This window comes from Falco rusticolus, chromosome 3, assembly GCF_015220075.1.
Source record: "Falco rusticolus isolate bFalRus1 chromosome 3, bFalRus1.pri, whole genome shotgun sequence".
NCBI classification, from domain to species: Eukaryota; Metazoa; Chordata; class Aves; order Falconiformes; family Falconidae; genus Falco; species Falco rusticolus.
This window is the reverse complement of record NC_051189.1, coordinates 3,382,547-3,395,861: the sequence shown is the minus strand read 5'-3', so window position 1 is coordinate 3,395,861 and position 13,315 is coordinate 3,382,547. Positions and strand designations below refer to the sequence as shown.

The following is a 13,315-nucleotide window of genomic DNA, read 5'->3' as shown; positions in this document are numbered from 1 at the left end:
ATGGGCTGGCTTTAACCTGTGCATTAGATGTGCAATGTTGCATGCCTGGTGTCCAGCGCCCCCGGTTACCCAGTGTGGGGACCTGTGGTGGTTTCTTTTCAGTTTATGTGCCAAGGAATTTCCCTTCTACAGAAACTAAAGAATTGGGAAGTGAAAATTTACAGTCACCCCAATGGCAGGTAGGGTGTCACCAGAATGTGCATCTTATAAGACAGATGGGGACAGACTTTTTAGTAGGGTCTGTAGAGACAGGACAAGGGGTAATGATTTTAAACTGAAAGAGGGTAGATATAGATTAGACATTAAGAAGAAATTCTTTGCTATGAGGGTGGTGAGACACTGGCCCAGGCTGCCCAGAGCAGCTGTGGATGCCCCATCCCTGGAAGTATTCAAGGCCAGGCTGGACGGGGCTTTGAGCAACCCGGTCTAGTGGCAGGTGTCCCTGCCCGTGGCAGGGGGTTGGTACTAGGTGATCTTTAAGGTCCCTTTAGACTCAAACCATTCTATGATTCTATGATCTGGACTAGGAGCCTGAAAACACTCAAGTATCCAGCAAAATATGCATAACCACACTGTCACCAGCAGAGCTGGGACGAGTTCTTTGAATAAAAACTCCATGTTATAAATTAATCTTTTTCCTAATATGCTCAGAGATATAGCTAGTACCCAACATCATGGATCTCAGTGGACTTCTGACACTGTGAATAATGTGACCGATGCTAGGCATCAGGTACCTTGGAGCAGGTAGCTTAGCTGAGCTGCTCAAAGACATCAAGAAACATGGAGAAAGAATGGGGGAATTATTTTGGAATCTGCTATTGCAAGCAAAAAAATGATAACAGCTGAGCGGTCCATGTGAAAGTCTTCACCTGGTCTGAATCCCAGTGTCATGGTTTAACCCCAGGCAGTAACTAGGCACCACGCAGCCGCTCGCTCACTCCCCCTCACCCAGAGGGATGGGGAGGAGAATTGGAAAGGAATGTGAAACTCAAGGGTTGAGATAAAAACAATTGAAATAGAATAAAAATGAAAGAACAATAATAACAATAATAACAATAACGGTTATAATGAAAAGGATGGAGAAGGGGAGAGGAGTCCAATCCAAAGTGAAGGGACAAAAGAAACCAAGTGATGCACAGTACAGCTGCTCACCGCCCACTGACTGATGCCCAGCCAGTCCCTGAGCTGAGATCCACAGGCCCTGGCTGACCCCCCCCAGTTTATATACCAAGCATGACATCCCATGGTATGGCATACCTCTCTGGCTGGTTTGGGTCAGCTGTCCTGGCTCTGTCCCCTCCCAGTTTCTTGTGCCCCTCCAGCCATCTTGCTGGCAAGGCCTGAGAAACTGAAGAGTCCTTGAGTTAATATAAACATCTCATAGCAACCACTAAAACCATCAGTGTGCTATCAGCATTATTCTCATCCTAAATCCAAAACACAGCACTAGCTACTAAGAAGAAAATTAATTCTATCCCAGCCAAAACCAGGACACCCATCAGTGACAAATTTTGACTTCTGTGTTCAATTAAAAGACTTAACAAGGGTTAACCATGCAGAGAAATCTACATGAAGTATTCAGATCTACCTGCACATTAAAAGAAAAAAAAAAGAATAAAAATAAATCTATCCCTAAAGGCTTTTTTTTTAAAAAAAAACCCTACTACTGTTGGCTTTCTCCCAGAAGTTAAACAAGGCAGGATTTTTTCTTATTCCAGTGCTTTTGAGGTTGATGAAAAGGAAATGAATTCAACTTTTCACTATTCATAGCCCAAGAAGCAACCAATTTGTTGGCTGTAAAAGGACTAATAGACTGTCTGAACATGAGGTACTTCTAGATAATTCTTGGTCCAAATTTTTTAGATTAATTCTACTTCAGAAAGAGTTTACTGCAAAAAAAAGGGCCTGGAGAAACTATCCCATAGAGTCTTCATCAGTGCAAGCTTTCTGGCCATTGTGCACACATGATGGGAAGGACACGCATATACAATTTCAGTAAACTCCTCCCAATTCTTGGAGTTAAATCAGTCTGATGTGAATGCTGACGACAGATGTGGCCAGATTTTGGTACACCTGTAGGTCTAACCTGGTTTGTACTGATTATCTGGCATAAAGCAACCACCAGATCTCTTAGAGACCAGTCTCTACCTGCTTTCGTATCAGGCTTTGCTCATAGCACCTAAAATTAATAGGAATATATTTATTTTCATGAATAACATATTTGTGGGGCTTTCCTGTAGCCCAGATAGTAGCATTACAAGGAGAATATAGCAGGTTATGTTTTAGTAAGGTGTTTCTCCTCAAATACCTTTTCTTACCCTAACAATAATACTAGTCTGTTGTATGAGCAAGCAGTAGGATTTGTTTCATCAGTCCTTCCACTCTGGTCTATAAACACTTATCTGCTGTTCTTTGTGTTCTCAGCTATATGCGTAGAGTCCTCTTGGGTGCTACCAACAAAACCTTTATTCAAATAAGTGTAGGTTGCTCCCCACTGCTATCCCAAGCGATGAGTTTGCAGTTATGCCATTGTATGGCTTTCCAGAGGAACACAGAACACCTTAACACCTGAGGAACTCAAAAGAGGACTTCAAAATAGAGGAACTAATTAAAATCAGAACCTAATACAAATAGTCCTGGTACGTTCAGCTGGTGCAAGCCTATCTGGCATGTAAGGACATCAAAGGAATAATGAACTCGGTTTAATCTTGTAAATCACTGGAGCAGGAAAGGAGCTGAAAGAGGGCTCATGGCACTAAGCCAGATGTCCATCACTGAGAAAATGGAGAATGACTTCAACACAGAAAAGACTTCAGTAATGAGGCAAAGAGTTCAGTGTAAAAACCAGCTTTCAGTGTTGGTCAATATGCCACTTGCAACTGTCCAAAAACTGAGAGGGAAATGGGTAAGAGAGAATGAGCAGACTGATGCAGCTAAACAGAACATAAAGTGGAGTGTTGTTAACGTGAGATCAGGTGTTGAAAGGTGCTGCCTCAGAGGCAGCTGCTGTGGGCTTGTATTTATTTCTTGGTTTTGCAGCAGGCGGGGGGTTAGATGGCGACAGCCCTTTCCACCAGGTGGGATGGCTGTAGCTGTGTATTTGTGCATTTGCTTGTGCTTTTGTCCTCTCTCTCATACTGTCTCTTTGGCCTAATTTTTTTATTGGTTTTATAGCCTTTTTATTTTTCCTGAAGTGTTGTGTTATCTTTGCTGTGTGAGGGTACCAAATACTGTATCTGTCCCCTCTGCTTTTGACTGAAGCTTTAGGCTGATGTTTCTGACACAGAGTGGTCCCAGAGTTCAGCCTGGTGACTGCCTGCTCACCTGCCTCGCTGCCTCTCCAAGCTTCCTCCTTTTTGAGGTATAACTCTGTTACATACCTCAAGAATGGTTTCTGCTTCTCATAATCCCAAATGTGGATTCGTGCTTGAGCTGAGATCAAGCTCTTTTTGTGGTCTGCATGAGACTCTCGCGGTTTGCTCCTTCGCTGGGGCCAAGGAAAAGCAGAAATTGTCTCCCCATGATGCAGAGGAAGCAAACCAGCATCAGTAAACCAACAGCCTGAGTGGTGGCATCATGTACCAGGGGTAAATCTGGTTTATAAATTTTTAAAAATGACACCATCTAAAGTGTCCTCTAAACTACTTTATGGAATATCACCTGGAAGGTAGTAGGCTTCATGCTTGTGTAAGAGCTGTTCCTTGTGCTTCAACAAAGCCTCATTATTAACTTAAGCTCTTAGCTGTTCGCCTCACTGAAACCTGGTGGATCTGGTGAGAAGTCAGGCCAGCCTGAAGTGCTGCTTAAATCCCAACTAATAACATCTGTGGAAACCAAAGTCAATTAGTTAATAGCAAGAACCTTTTTAAAATGCTCTCAAATCTTTTTAGTCTGTAGGCTTTAGAAAATTTTTATAGCTCCAAAATCCCCTTGCAAGCTGCTTGTAAAATATAACAAATTAATATATCTGATGACTTGTGCAACCCCTTTAGTCATCCCCACCCTACTTCATGCAGGGCTTGTGAGCAACCGGTAAATCCCTCTGGTTTGTTCCTCCAGAGGTTCAGTCTTTCATGCCTTGGGAATAAGTCAGATAACCACTGCTGCCTGATGCTGCTGAATCAAACTGTTGAGCTGGGAGTGCTGGATGTGGGGTGAATTATCCATGCAGAAAATAAGCTGCTCCTTTTTTTGTCTTTGCTGGAGAGGTGAACTAGAATTGAATAAAACTGTGCAAGAAGAGAGAATTCTTATCCGTTGTGTCTTTGGAAATTACTTCTTTTGACAGCCAGAGATGGTTGAAAAAAATTAGTCCCATGAAAGATTTTCTTTCAAACTCCTTTTTACAATCATCCACAATGAGACAGGTCTAAACAGTACCTGAGCTGCAGGACTCTGACCTTCCCTGTTGTCTGGATTGCCATGAGCAAACAAGCAGCACCTGTGTGCCCCACAGGGATGCTGGAACAATATGAAGATTGTGTCTGGCTTCTTTGACATTGACCCCAGTGTTGTCATCGTAGACAGCTCACCAACCTAAGCAGCTGGCCATCAAGAAAGAGGAGAAGCACTTTCTGACTGCCTCCTGCCAGCGTGCCAGCAAGGCTAGGACACTGAAGGATGAGAGCATCAGTGTGCACCTCACCTCCTCCTAAATACTGCTTCTTGTCACCAGATGAAACTGTGGTTGGGGCAGTGATATACTGGTAGAGATGAGGGTAATCTTGATGTTGTGGAAGAGCCTTGAAGACAGAGGCTTCAGTGAGCTCTTAAAAATACCCCTAAAATCTGATACTCACACAGATTTCCTTCCCTGTGGAGAAAGGAATGTCAGGAACAGCAAAAATGCTGTAGCAGATGATGGCTACTGTAACAACAGCAGCAACATATGCTGAATAAAGTAGTAAGTCTCTCCTTCAGGATCTGGACACTTCTATCTCATCCCTGAATTGAGACATATCTTTTCTGTCCAGAAATAGCTGTTTTCAGCCTAGAGCATTGTGGAAGATAAAGATGCCAAAGGTTTAGATACAGTAGAAGAAAAATAAGCCTCATTTACACCCTGGCTTCAAGTAACTAATTGCCAGACACAGCTGGTTAAATGCACTATTTAACTTTAGGATGTGGTATTATGACATATTTTTCCTGTAATTTTTAAAGTATGTATTAGCACAGAAAGTGACTAAGGTAATAAAAATGAGGGCTCTTTATAGCAGTAATAGCCTTGCACACCGTGCTGGATGACTTGAAAGGGTTGCTGAGGACCTAGTGAGCACACAGGCTTTTCCTTGTGAACACAGGCAATCCATGAAAGCTTAACTTTCAAGACTGCAGAAGTGTTAGGCAACAAAATTGATAAGATCATGTATTTGCTGAAATGCTCTCAAGTGATACTGTTCTTCCTAGGAAATTATACACTGCACTAGTCTACCATAAAGTTTATTGCATGGACCTCTCTCCAGTAAAAGTGAAATACGTTATTTTATCACAGGCAATACAGATTGCTATTTTTAGAAGTCTCAGAGAACCGGCAGCTGATAGCAACCTCCCTGACCTTGGCTATTGGTGATACTCCATCAATGCATTGAACTGGGCTGATAATTTTAAGCAAAACTAGAGTATGGAGCGTTTCCTGCAAAAGCTGCTTTGTTTTATATTTAGTGCTTGTGTCTGGAAATCCTCCATAAGGAATATATTCTGGACACATCACTTGAGTCTCTGATGTCCAGTGCCTTTCCTGATTCCTTTCTTACCTGCTTTCCACATTCCCCTCCAGGCTGCTGTCTCACCACAGACTTTCACAATTAGAAGCAACCCAGTGGTCGGCCCTGTGAGTGTTAATCTTGGGCTCCTGGCAATGCAAGGCAGGTGACTTTTCTCAGAAGGTTTCTTCAGGCTAAAGAAGTTAATGGCTTTGTCTTACTTTGAAAAGACTTTCCAAATGTGCACACTGCTGTGTTTTCTGGCTATTCAAACTTCCCTTTGTTGCTCTGGTTTTCTAGGTTTGGGTACTTTTTTATTTTCGGTTGTTTGGGGTTTTTTTTGCCCCTGAGCACAGGAAAGACAGGAAAATCTTAACACGCACACTAGCTGCCACCATGCTATCCAGATCAGATCTTTAATGGAGCCAGGCAGAAATCCAGCTCATACTCAGGGCAACCAACCATGGCCCCTTTAGTCTGGTCTTGAAATAATTATCTGGAAACAAACATCATAACACTACTGGACAAGAACAGAGCTCTTTGTTCATCCTTTGGCCACACTTTAGGGTGTGGTTGGGTGCAGTGTGGGCATCTTTCCTGGAAAAGAGAATCTGGTTGGCATATTAGTTAGATAATGTAGAAATTGTCCAGCGCCAAGTTTTGCCATCTTGTCCATGTAACAGGCAGAGTATATTTTCTGATTCTGGAAAAATGGGCTGGTTCCTGTAAGGGAGTTATTATTCGCAAGTAAAGACATTCGGCTGATTTGATCAGCAGAGCAGTGCATAAGAAATTGCTTTTCAAGCCAAGTATGCTGTTAGGAATCTGAGCTTCTCTTTCAGGTCACTATTTTAATTTTAATGTTAATGGACTAGGGTGTGCTCCTTTTCAGAAGATGTAATCATGTTAGAGTTTCAGTGGCCCCATATTGTTTTAGTAGCTATAATGAAGTAGGAGGCTTATGATCAAAGAGCATTATTCATCTTATTAATTGCCAGATTTATGACATTAGTGATTAAATAGTTTATAAGCCATTTGGGAAACCACACCTGCCCTGGTACACAAAACCCCACCTTTTAAATCAAAACAGCTGGGACCAGGAAACTCTTGCCTTTCATCCTGAGGTTCAGCATGGAGCAATAGGTAACACTAGCTCTGTCCTTGCTGATTTAGGCAGGTATGTTCTTTACCTTCACTTGTGCAAAGAATTGGGAAAGTATGTGTAGGATCTCATTTTCCCTATGGCACTGGCAATATGGTCCCTCGTTGGTGGTGGAAGACCCAGTGATCAGCCCATATTTCTGCTATCACTCCAGCCCAGAAATGTTGTATGACAAACTTAATGGCCAGTAAGGTGTTTGGGGAAAGATCTAAGTGGGCTGTGTCCACTGCACTATTAGCAGCCAGCCAGTGCCAGGTGAAAAATCCTGTTCAACTACTGAAGACATGATTACAGCATAGCCAGTTTTTTTACATTAATGTTTTGGTTCAAGACTGAATTAAAAGGATTATGCTGTCTCCCTCACAATCCCAGCTCCAGTCCTAAAGTCAACAAGGGAACATACTCCATCCAAAGTGTTTCCAGGCACATTAAATAAACAAAATAATAATAATAAATAATTAAATGCTATATGTATTTTCTTGTCATTCAGCTGAAATAGTATTAGCACAAATTAATCAGGAAGCTTCCCTAGGTTTCTTCTTTCCTGTCCACCTGGACAGTCTGCCTTGACTAATTTCTCAGCTCAAATGATAACGTTTTGGGCTTGTTTGTTTTTTTCTCCCACTTAGAAATGGAATGGTATCTGTTTAAGGAGGCTCTTACCATGAATGGTCAGGATAATAAACTTAAGATATTGCTAGTCTGAATTCAAACATCTGCAACCTTTATTCAATCCTGATGGCTAAAGAGACAATGTAAATATAAGTCATGTGTGATTAGTTAACATATTTTTCCTCTTGACTTCTGCTTCATTCACTGCACAAAATGGATGGCATGCCCTACAAGTAGAATATATCTCACCCAACTTCAGCAGTCTGAAAATTACTCTCTGTACAGCTCCCTTTCTGCTGAATGGAAGGAGGTAGGCACTGCCAAAGAGTGATTCAGCCTGTCTGTAGGTAGGTCTGAGACAGGTGTGATGAGTTGTGCTCTTCGAGACTCCTGTATTTCTCTGCTGACCCACAAGGGAAATGAAGCAACCTGTATACATCAGATGTCTCCTCTTCAGACAGCTAGAATTAGGTGAGGTGCATCTCATCCTCGGCAGAGATCTTCATTCTTGAGTGTATGGCCTGATGCCATATTTTGTGTAATGCTACTGAAATCCTTCAGCAACCAGTGTTCCATAACCTTCACGGGCTTTGCTTGGCAATGGATTATCTAAGAGTGTAGGTTATCTCACCAGCTATTAGACCTTTAGTAGGTGAGGTTGAGCATGCTTAAGCTTTCTTTATGTTAATGGAGAGAAACATGCACTTTGGCATCTGTTTTAGTATATTAATCTTTCCCTAGAAGCCACCTGTATTTGACTCCCTGTGCCTAACTGAATGAGAGTCTTTGTTATTACCCTGTCTTGAGAGCTGACATTTAGCCAGATGAAGCCTGTGTGAAATGCTCTGTGAACATTAATTAGTTTGTTTCACAGCTCCTTCTAAGGAAAGTGGAGGCAATATCTGAACTTGACACAGAAGAAATTAATAGTGTGACTAAAACAAAACAATTTGCTGATTCTGAATGTGGACTCTGACACACCTAGGGCTTAACTTTCCTCTGGACCTGCATGGCATTTCTCAAAGAACAACCCTTCTTCATCCTTAATGAAAAATATATCAAGAAATTTACAGTTTGCGAATGCATAGCCTGAATAAGAAAAAATCCTATTATGATCTACCTGTGTGCTTCATCCAATCCTGAAAGCAAATGAGGTAGTCTAAGTTGGATGCCCCATCACTGGAAGTGCTGAAGGTCAAGTTTGATGGGGATTTGAGTAACAATCTTACCCAGTGAAAGGTGTCCCTGCCTATGGCAGGGATGTTGGACTAGATGATCTCTGAAGGTCCCTTCCAACCCAAACTGTTTTATGATTCCATGATTCTATGAATAAGTTTCAGTCTGCACCGAGGCATTTTTCTACATGTGGATTAATGAATTATACAGCATTTTCAGGGTGTTGTGGCAGTGCGACCAATAACTATTGATTTCTGGAGAACTCTGTTCTAGTCTTTCCAGGACTTGTTACAGTTTGAATTTATGCTTAGTTTTGAGATTTTGGACTAAGCAGATTAGACCATGCTGGAATTTTGTTCTGCCTTTTCCCAACAAGAGCAAGGTTAATCTCTGAAGTGTAGTGTTTGTGTGCTAAGATAGATAGCTAAGTACATTGAAGACATGGCCCACTGCCTGATCAATGTCTGGTATTTACACTTCCATTATGGACAGGATTTGACCTGATGGATTCGTTCAGCGTGAAACAGATTTTTGGAATGAAAGAAAATGGAATTCAGAGCGCCTATGTACGACTTGGAAGCTTCCCTGTTGTTCAAAAAACTGAGTGAGTACCCTGATTTTTCACTTTACTTCCATCCGAGCCTCTGCTTTATGTTATTTGGTTCCTCTAGGCTAACCTTGTAGTAGTTATTTAGTACCTGGACATATATTGCTGCTTTGATCAGCTCTTTCAGTTCTGCTGGCACAGAATTTATACATGGTCAGAAGCCTCCTCACCAGCTACAGGCTCCATACTGGTAGAGTGTGAGCTGCTTTTGGTGTATCTCAATGGCTGTGAAAAGCAGTATCAAGAAATTCATAGAACTTAGGACTTGATAAATAGCTTCTAAAAGGAATATTTGGTAGTACTCCCACTGAGATACATATTTGCTAATCACAAGAGACCAGTTAATAGCAGATGTTGTTATCAGTTAGCTAATATGGATTTTAGCCTTGTAAAAGAATGAGCAATTTTTAGTCCTGTGTCAACGTGGATTCAGTCCTTGGAGCCTTTTATGACCTAAGGCTGCCAGCTGTGTCGTAGACTATCACAGCAGTTTGTCTTCGGGTTGTCACCTGAGTCCTGCTAGCATCAGGCTTGAAAAAAGCAAGTGCATAATTTCCCTGAGTAACCATGAGCCATTGATTGAATTGTCAATATTAACATTTTTACAGTAAATTTATCTATGCTGGTTTGAACTTCAGCTTAAGAAATCGATAGTAATTCTTTTCCTTCTTACAGATGAGGGGTTGTTATTTTTTATTCTGTTTTAGCTCTTTTACTCAGCTCACTGAATCTTTGAGACTGTCCTGTGACTTGCGTTTGCTTGATTTCACAATATTTTTTTTCATCCTGGAGCCAATCTGCATTGATTTGCCCTTCTCTGCTCCCCCTCTTTCTCCATATAAACACAGTCTTAAAAAAAATAAATATTAAAAATATGATGTACTACAAGGAAAACTGTTTGCTCTAAAGTCTGTAAATTATGTCAAATCTCAGGGTAAATAAATTCATGACCTGGGAGAAGGCCAGCCAACTAAAGACACCTGGTCTTGATAAGTAGTATATGTGTAACTGCTGCATGTGGGAAGGGGAATAAACCTATTTTGTTTGGCTCACAGCAGTCTCAGGGTAGAATCTCTGCTTGCTACAGCTTGTATCAGCTAGTGGTAGTGTGCTGCATCACTGTAAAGCATTACCACCAAGGCTACACAGAAAGAGGCCCTTGAAGTGTGGAGGTCCAGTTTGCACTTAAATTCTGGGCATGATGATCTACTGGATCTGAGTTCTGGGTGGTACTATGACAAATAGGACTAGTGCAATCATTGGGTGTATAAGCAGGATCTGTCAAGAGTGATATGACTGTCTCCATATCAGGCAACTCGGTCACCACTGCTGGGATGCTATGGCCAGTCCTTGTCTCCATAATTCAGTAGGCAGAAATGAAGTGAATGAAAGTTTAAAGAACTGTGAAGCAAGTCTAATAGTGAGAAGTTCAAGAAGTGCAGTGTAGTCACATAAGATTAAGAAGGGGCTAACAACTGAGGTGATCAATCTTTGCAAGAACCTTTGTGAAATCAGAGTTTAGTAAAGGGTCTTTGGTGCTAAGGGTAGTGGTAGACTGAAAGACTGGCTACTTGTTAATGACATCAAACCCAGCGTTCTTTTAACAATGAACATAATTAACCACCTGGAACAAGTTATCACAGATTACAGAGAGCTGCCCATTTGCACTCCTTTTTCAAATTAAGGGTTAAGTACTTTGTTGTTTCTGTTGTTGTTTACCCAGAAAGACTGCGGGAGCGAAGCCAGACCAACCAGCTATGATGACTTTCCATCAGCTCAGACTGCACCCATTTATTTGTTTTTGTTTTTAAAATAAGTGGAATATTTTATTGCCCGGGAAAATTAGAAGTAAAACATTCTTAATTAGTAGACTGAAATGACTAAACTTCCTTTTGAATGATTTTCTGAAACATGGAATTAAAGAAGAATTTTTATATTTTCAGCCTTTTGTATATTAACTTCCATATTCCTGTGGTTTGGGAATGAACCCAAATGGCTGTAGCACCATGGAAGGTGTCTGCATATTTGGTTCATTTTAGCCTTTGGATATCAGGGTTCTGAGGTGGTGCGTATAGGGTCATTGCTCACAGAAAATGAAATCTTGTAAAGCTGCACAAAACTGATAACTGGAATAATAAACAAAACAAAAACATCTGTCCTGTCTTGAAGATAACCTCAAGCAACGTTTAGCAACTGATAATAGCATCTCATGATTAGATGCAAAATCATTAACTGAGTAATATATGTATTTCACTTTATTATCTGCATAAAGGATTTGTATCCTTTAAGCACTAGTACTTTTACAAAGTGCCAGCTTAACTGCCTGGGAAATGTGCCTACTCATCTTCCAACCTAGAGCCTACAACTATGAACTTTCTTCGTCTTTGTGGTGAGGCATCCTGTGATGGTTCTTGTGAGCAAGCAGACACAACAGCCAGGAACTTGGCCACAGTCAATGTCCTGGTTACTGAGGGACTTACAAGTCTTTCTAGCTGGCTGAGGACTGGTCCATAAACCTGGCTGGTGCTGCTCCTCACTCCTCAGGTAACTGGAGCTGTCCTACTGTTTGCTCATGGCTTCTCTGTGGATCTTCTGGCCAAAGCTGTGCCCCAGATTTCTGGTTCTGGGTACTCAGGCTTGTTTCTCATTTCTGTTGCCTTAGCTAATGCCAAGCTTTTATCTCACTATCTTGTTCTGTCCTCCGCCTATTTCTGCTAGTCCTGAATTCAAGGTCTTCCTCCTGGCCATGTGCATCCTTCAGTTTTCTCTTGCCTGGTCTGGTACCATCCTGGCTTGTTCCTCATCTCAGCTGCCACCTCACAGAACTTCCTGGTGCTTGGCCTAGCTTCTAGGCATAATCTCTTTACTCTTTATATTGGCACCATGTTGTCTTCCCCAGCTTCTGAGTCTTGGGTTGTTTTGGGCAGGTTTGGGTGTGTTTGTCTGGGGACTTTGTCTCCTGACATCATCTTGAACTTCAGTTACCTGCCTTGTGTTTCTCCATGAGCTCTTCCCCTGGTGTCATCGTTTGTTCTGCTCCGCAGAGAGGAAAATTCTACACAAAGCTATCAAACCCTCCTACACTAAACACGAAACCTGTTGAATGCTTTCTTGTTCCTTACTTCTTCTCGAGCATGTATTTCATATGAGGAACAGCAGAGACAACTGTGATTATTCAGCTTGGAGAAGAGAAGGCTCAGGGGAGGATCTTATCCATGTGTATAAATACCTCATGGGAAGGAAGCTAAGAAGATGGAACCAGCATCTTCTCAGTGGTATCCATTCCCAGGACAAGAAGCAATGGGAACAAATTAAAACACTGAAATTCAGTCTAAACACAAAACCCCCCTTCTTTAGACTAGGTGATCTCAAGAGGTCCCTTACACTCTCAGCGATTCTGGGATTTGTAATTCAATGCTGTACCCTCTCCCACTCTCTGCCAGTCTTGTGTTTCCCTTTCCCACTCTCTTCCCAAAACAACAGCAAATGAGATTTAGGATATACTTCTTCTGCAGCATGGAGGAGAGTGAAACACAGGAAGAAATTACCTGGAGGTTATATCCGCTCCGTAACTGAAGTTTCTGAAGTATGACCAAAAAACCATCTGTCAAGGATGGATGGGTGGATAAATGGGGTTGACTCTGTATTGTGACAATCCTTCTATAGCCTTTTCTTTCCCTTTTTCCTTTTTTTTTTTTTTTTTTTCCTTTGTCATTCTAAAAGCCTCTGGTGATGTGATGTGTATGGAAATGAACTGGCTTTCTCCAACCTTGTTTTGCAGACCTTAGTGAGTTACGTTTCGTATTAGTGGTTTTTCACTGTTGTAAAAGTGGTCAATTTTCCCAAATACACTAATTATGCCTTTCCTCACCAAATGCAGACACCCCATTAATTGTAACATTCAGCGTCTGAAATGAGAGCTGATAATCTTATTTTTCTCCATTGTGTTATTATTATAGATGTAGACCTTCATGCTGATTGTTACAGATGTAGACTCTTTTGCCAAACAAAAGTGTGTAAGAAGGAAACTGTATATTGAAAATGGGCAATGGCTAA

General features: G+C 41.5%; 1 protein-coding gene across 1 annotated transcript in view; it reads left to right on the top strand.

Moving 5' to 3' along the window:
* The window catches only part of COL22A1 (collagen type XXII alpha 1 chain), a 237,671-nt gene that overhangs the window by 77,638 nt on the left and 146,718 nt on the right, over positions 1-13,315 (top strand). Inside the window, exon 5 of the mRNA XM_037381896.1 lies at positions 9,145-9,256. Within this exon, the coding sequence (XP_037237793.1) occupies positions 9,145-9,256 (112 nt within the window). The remainder of the gene's footprint in view (positions 1-9,144; positions 9,257-13,315) is intronic.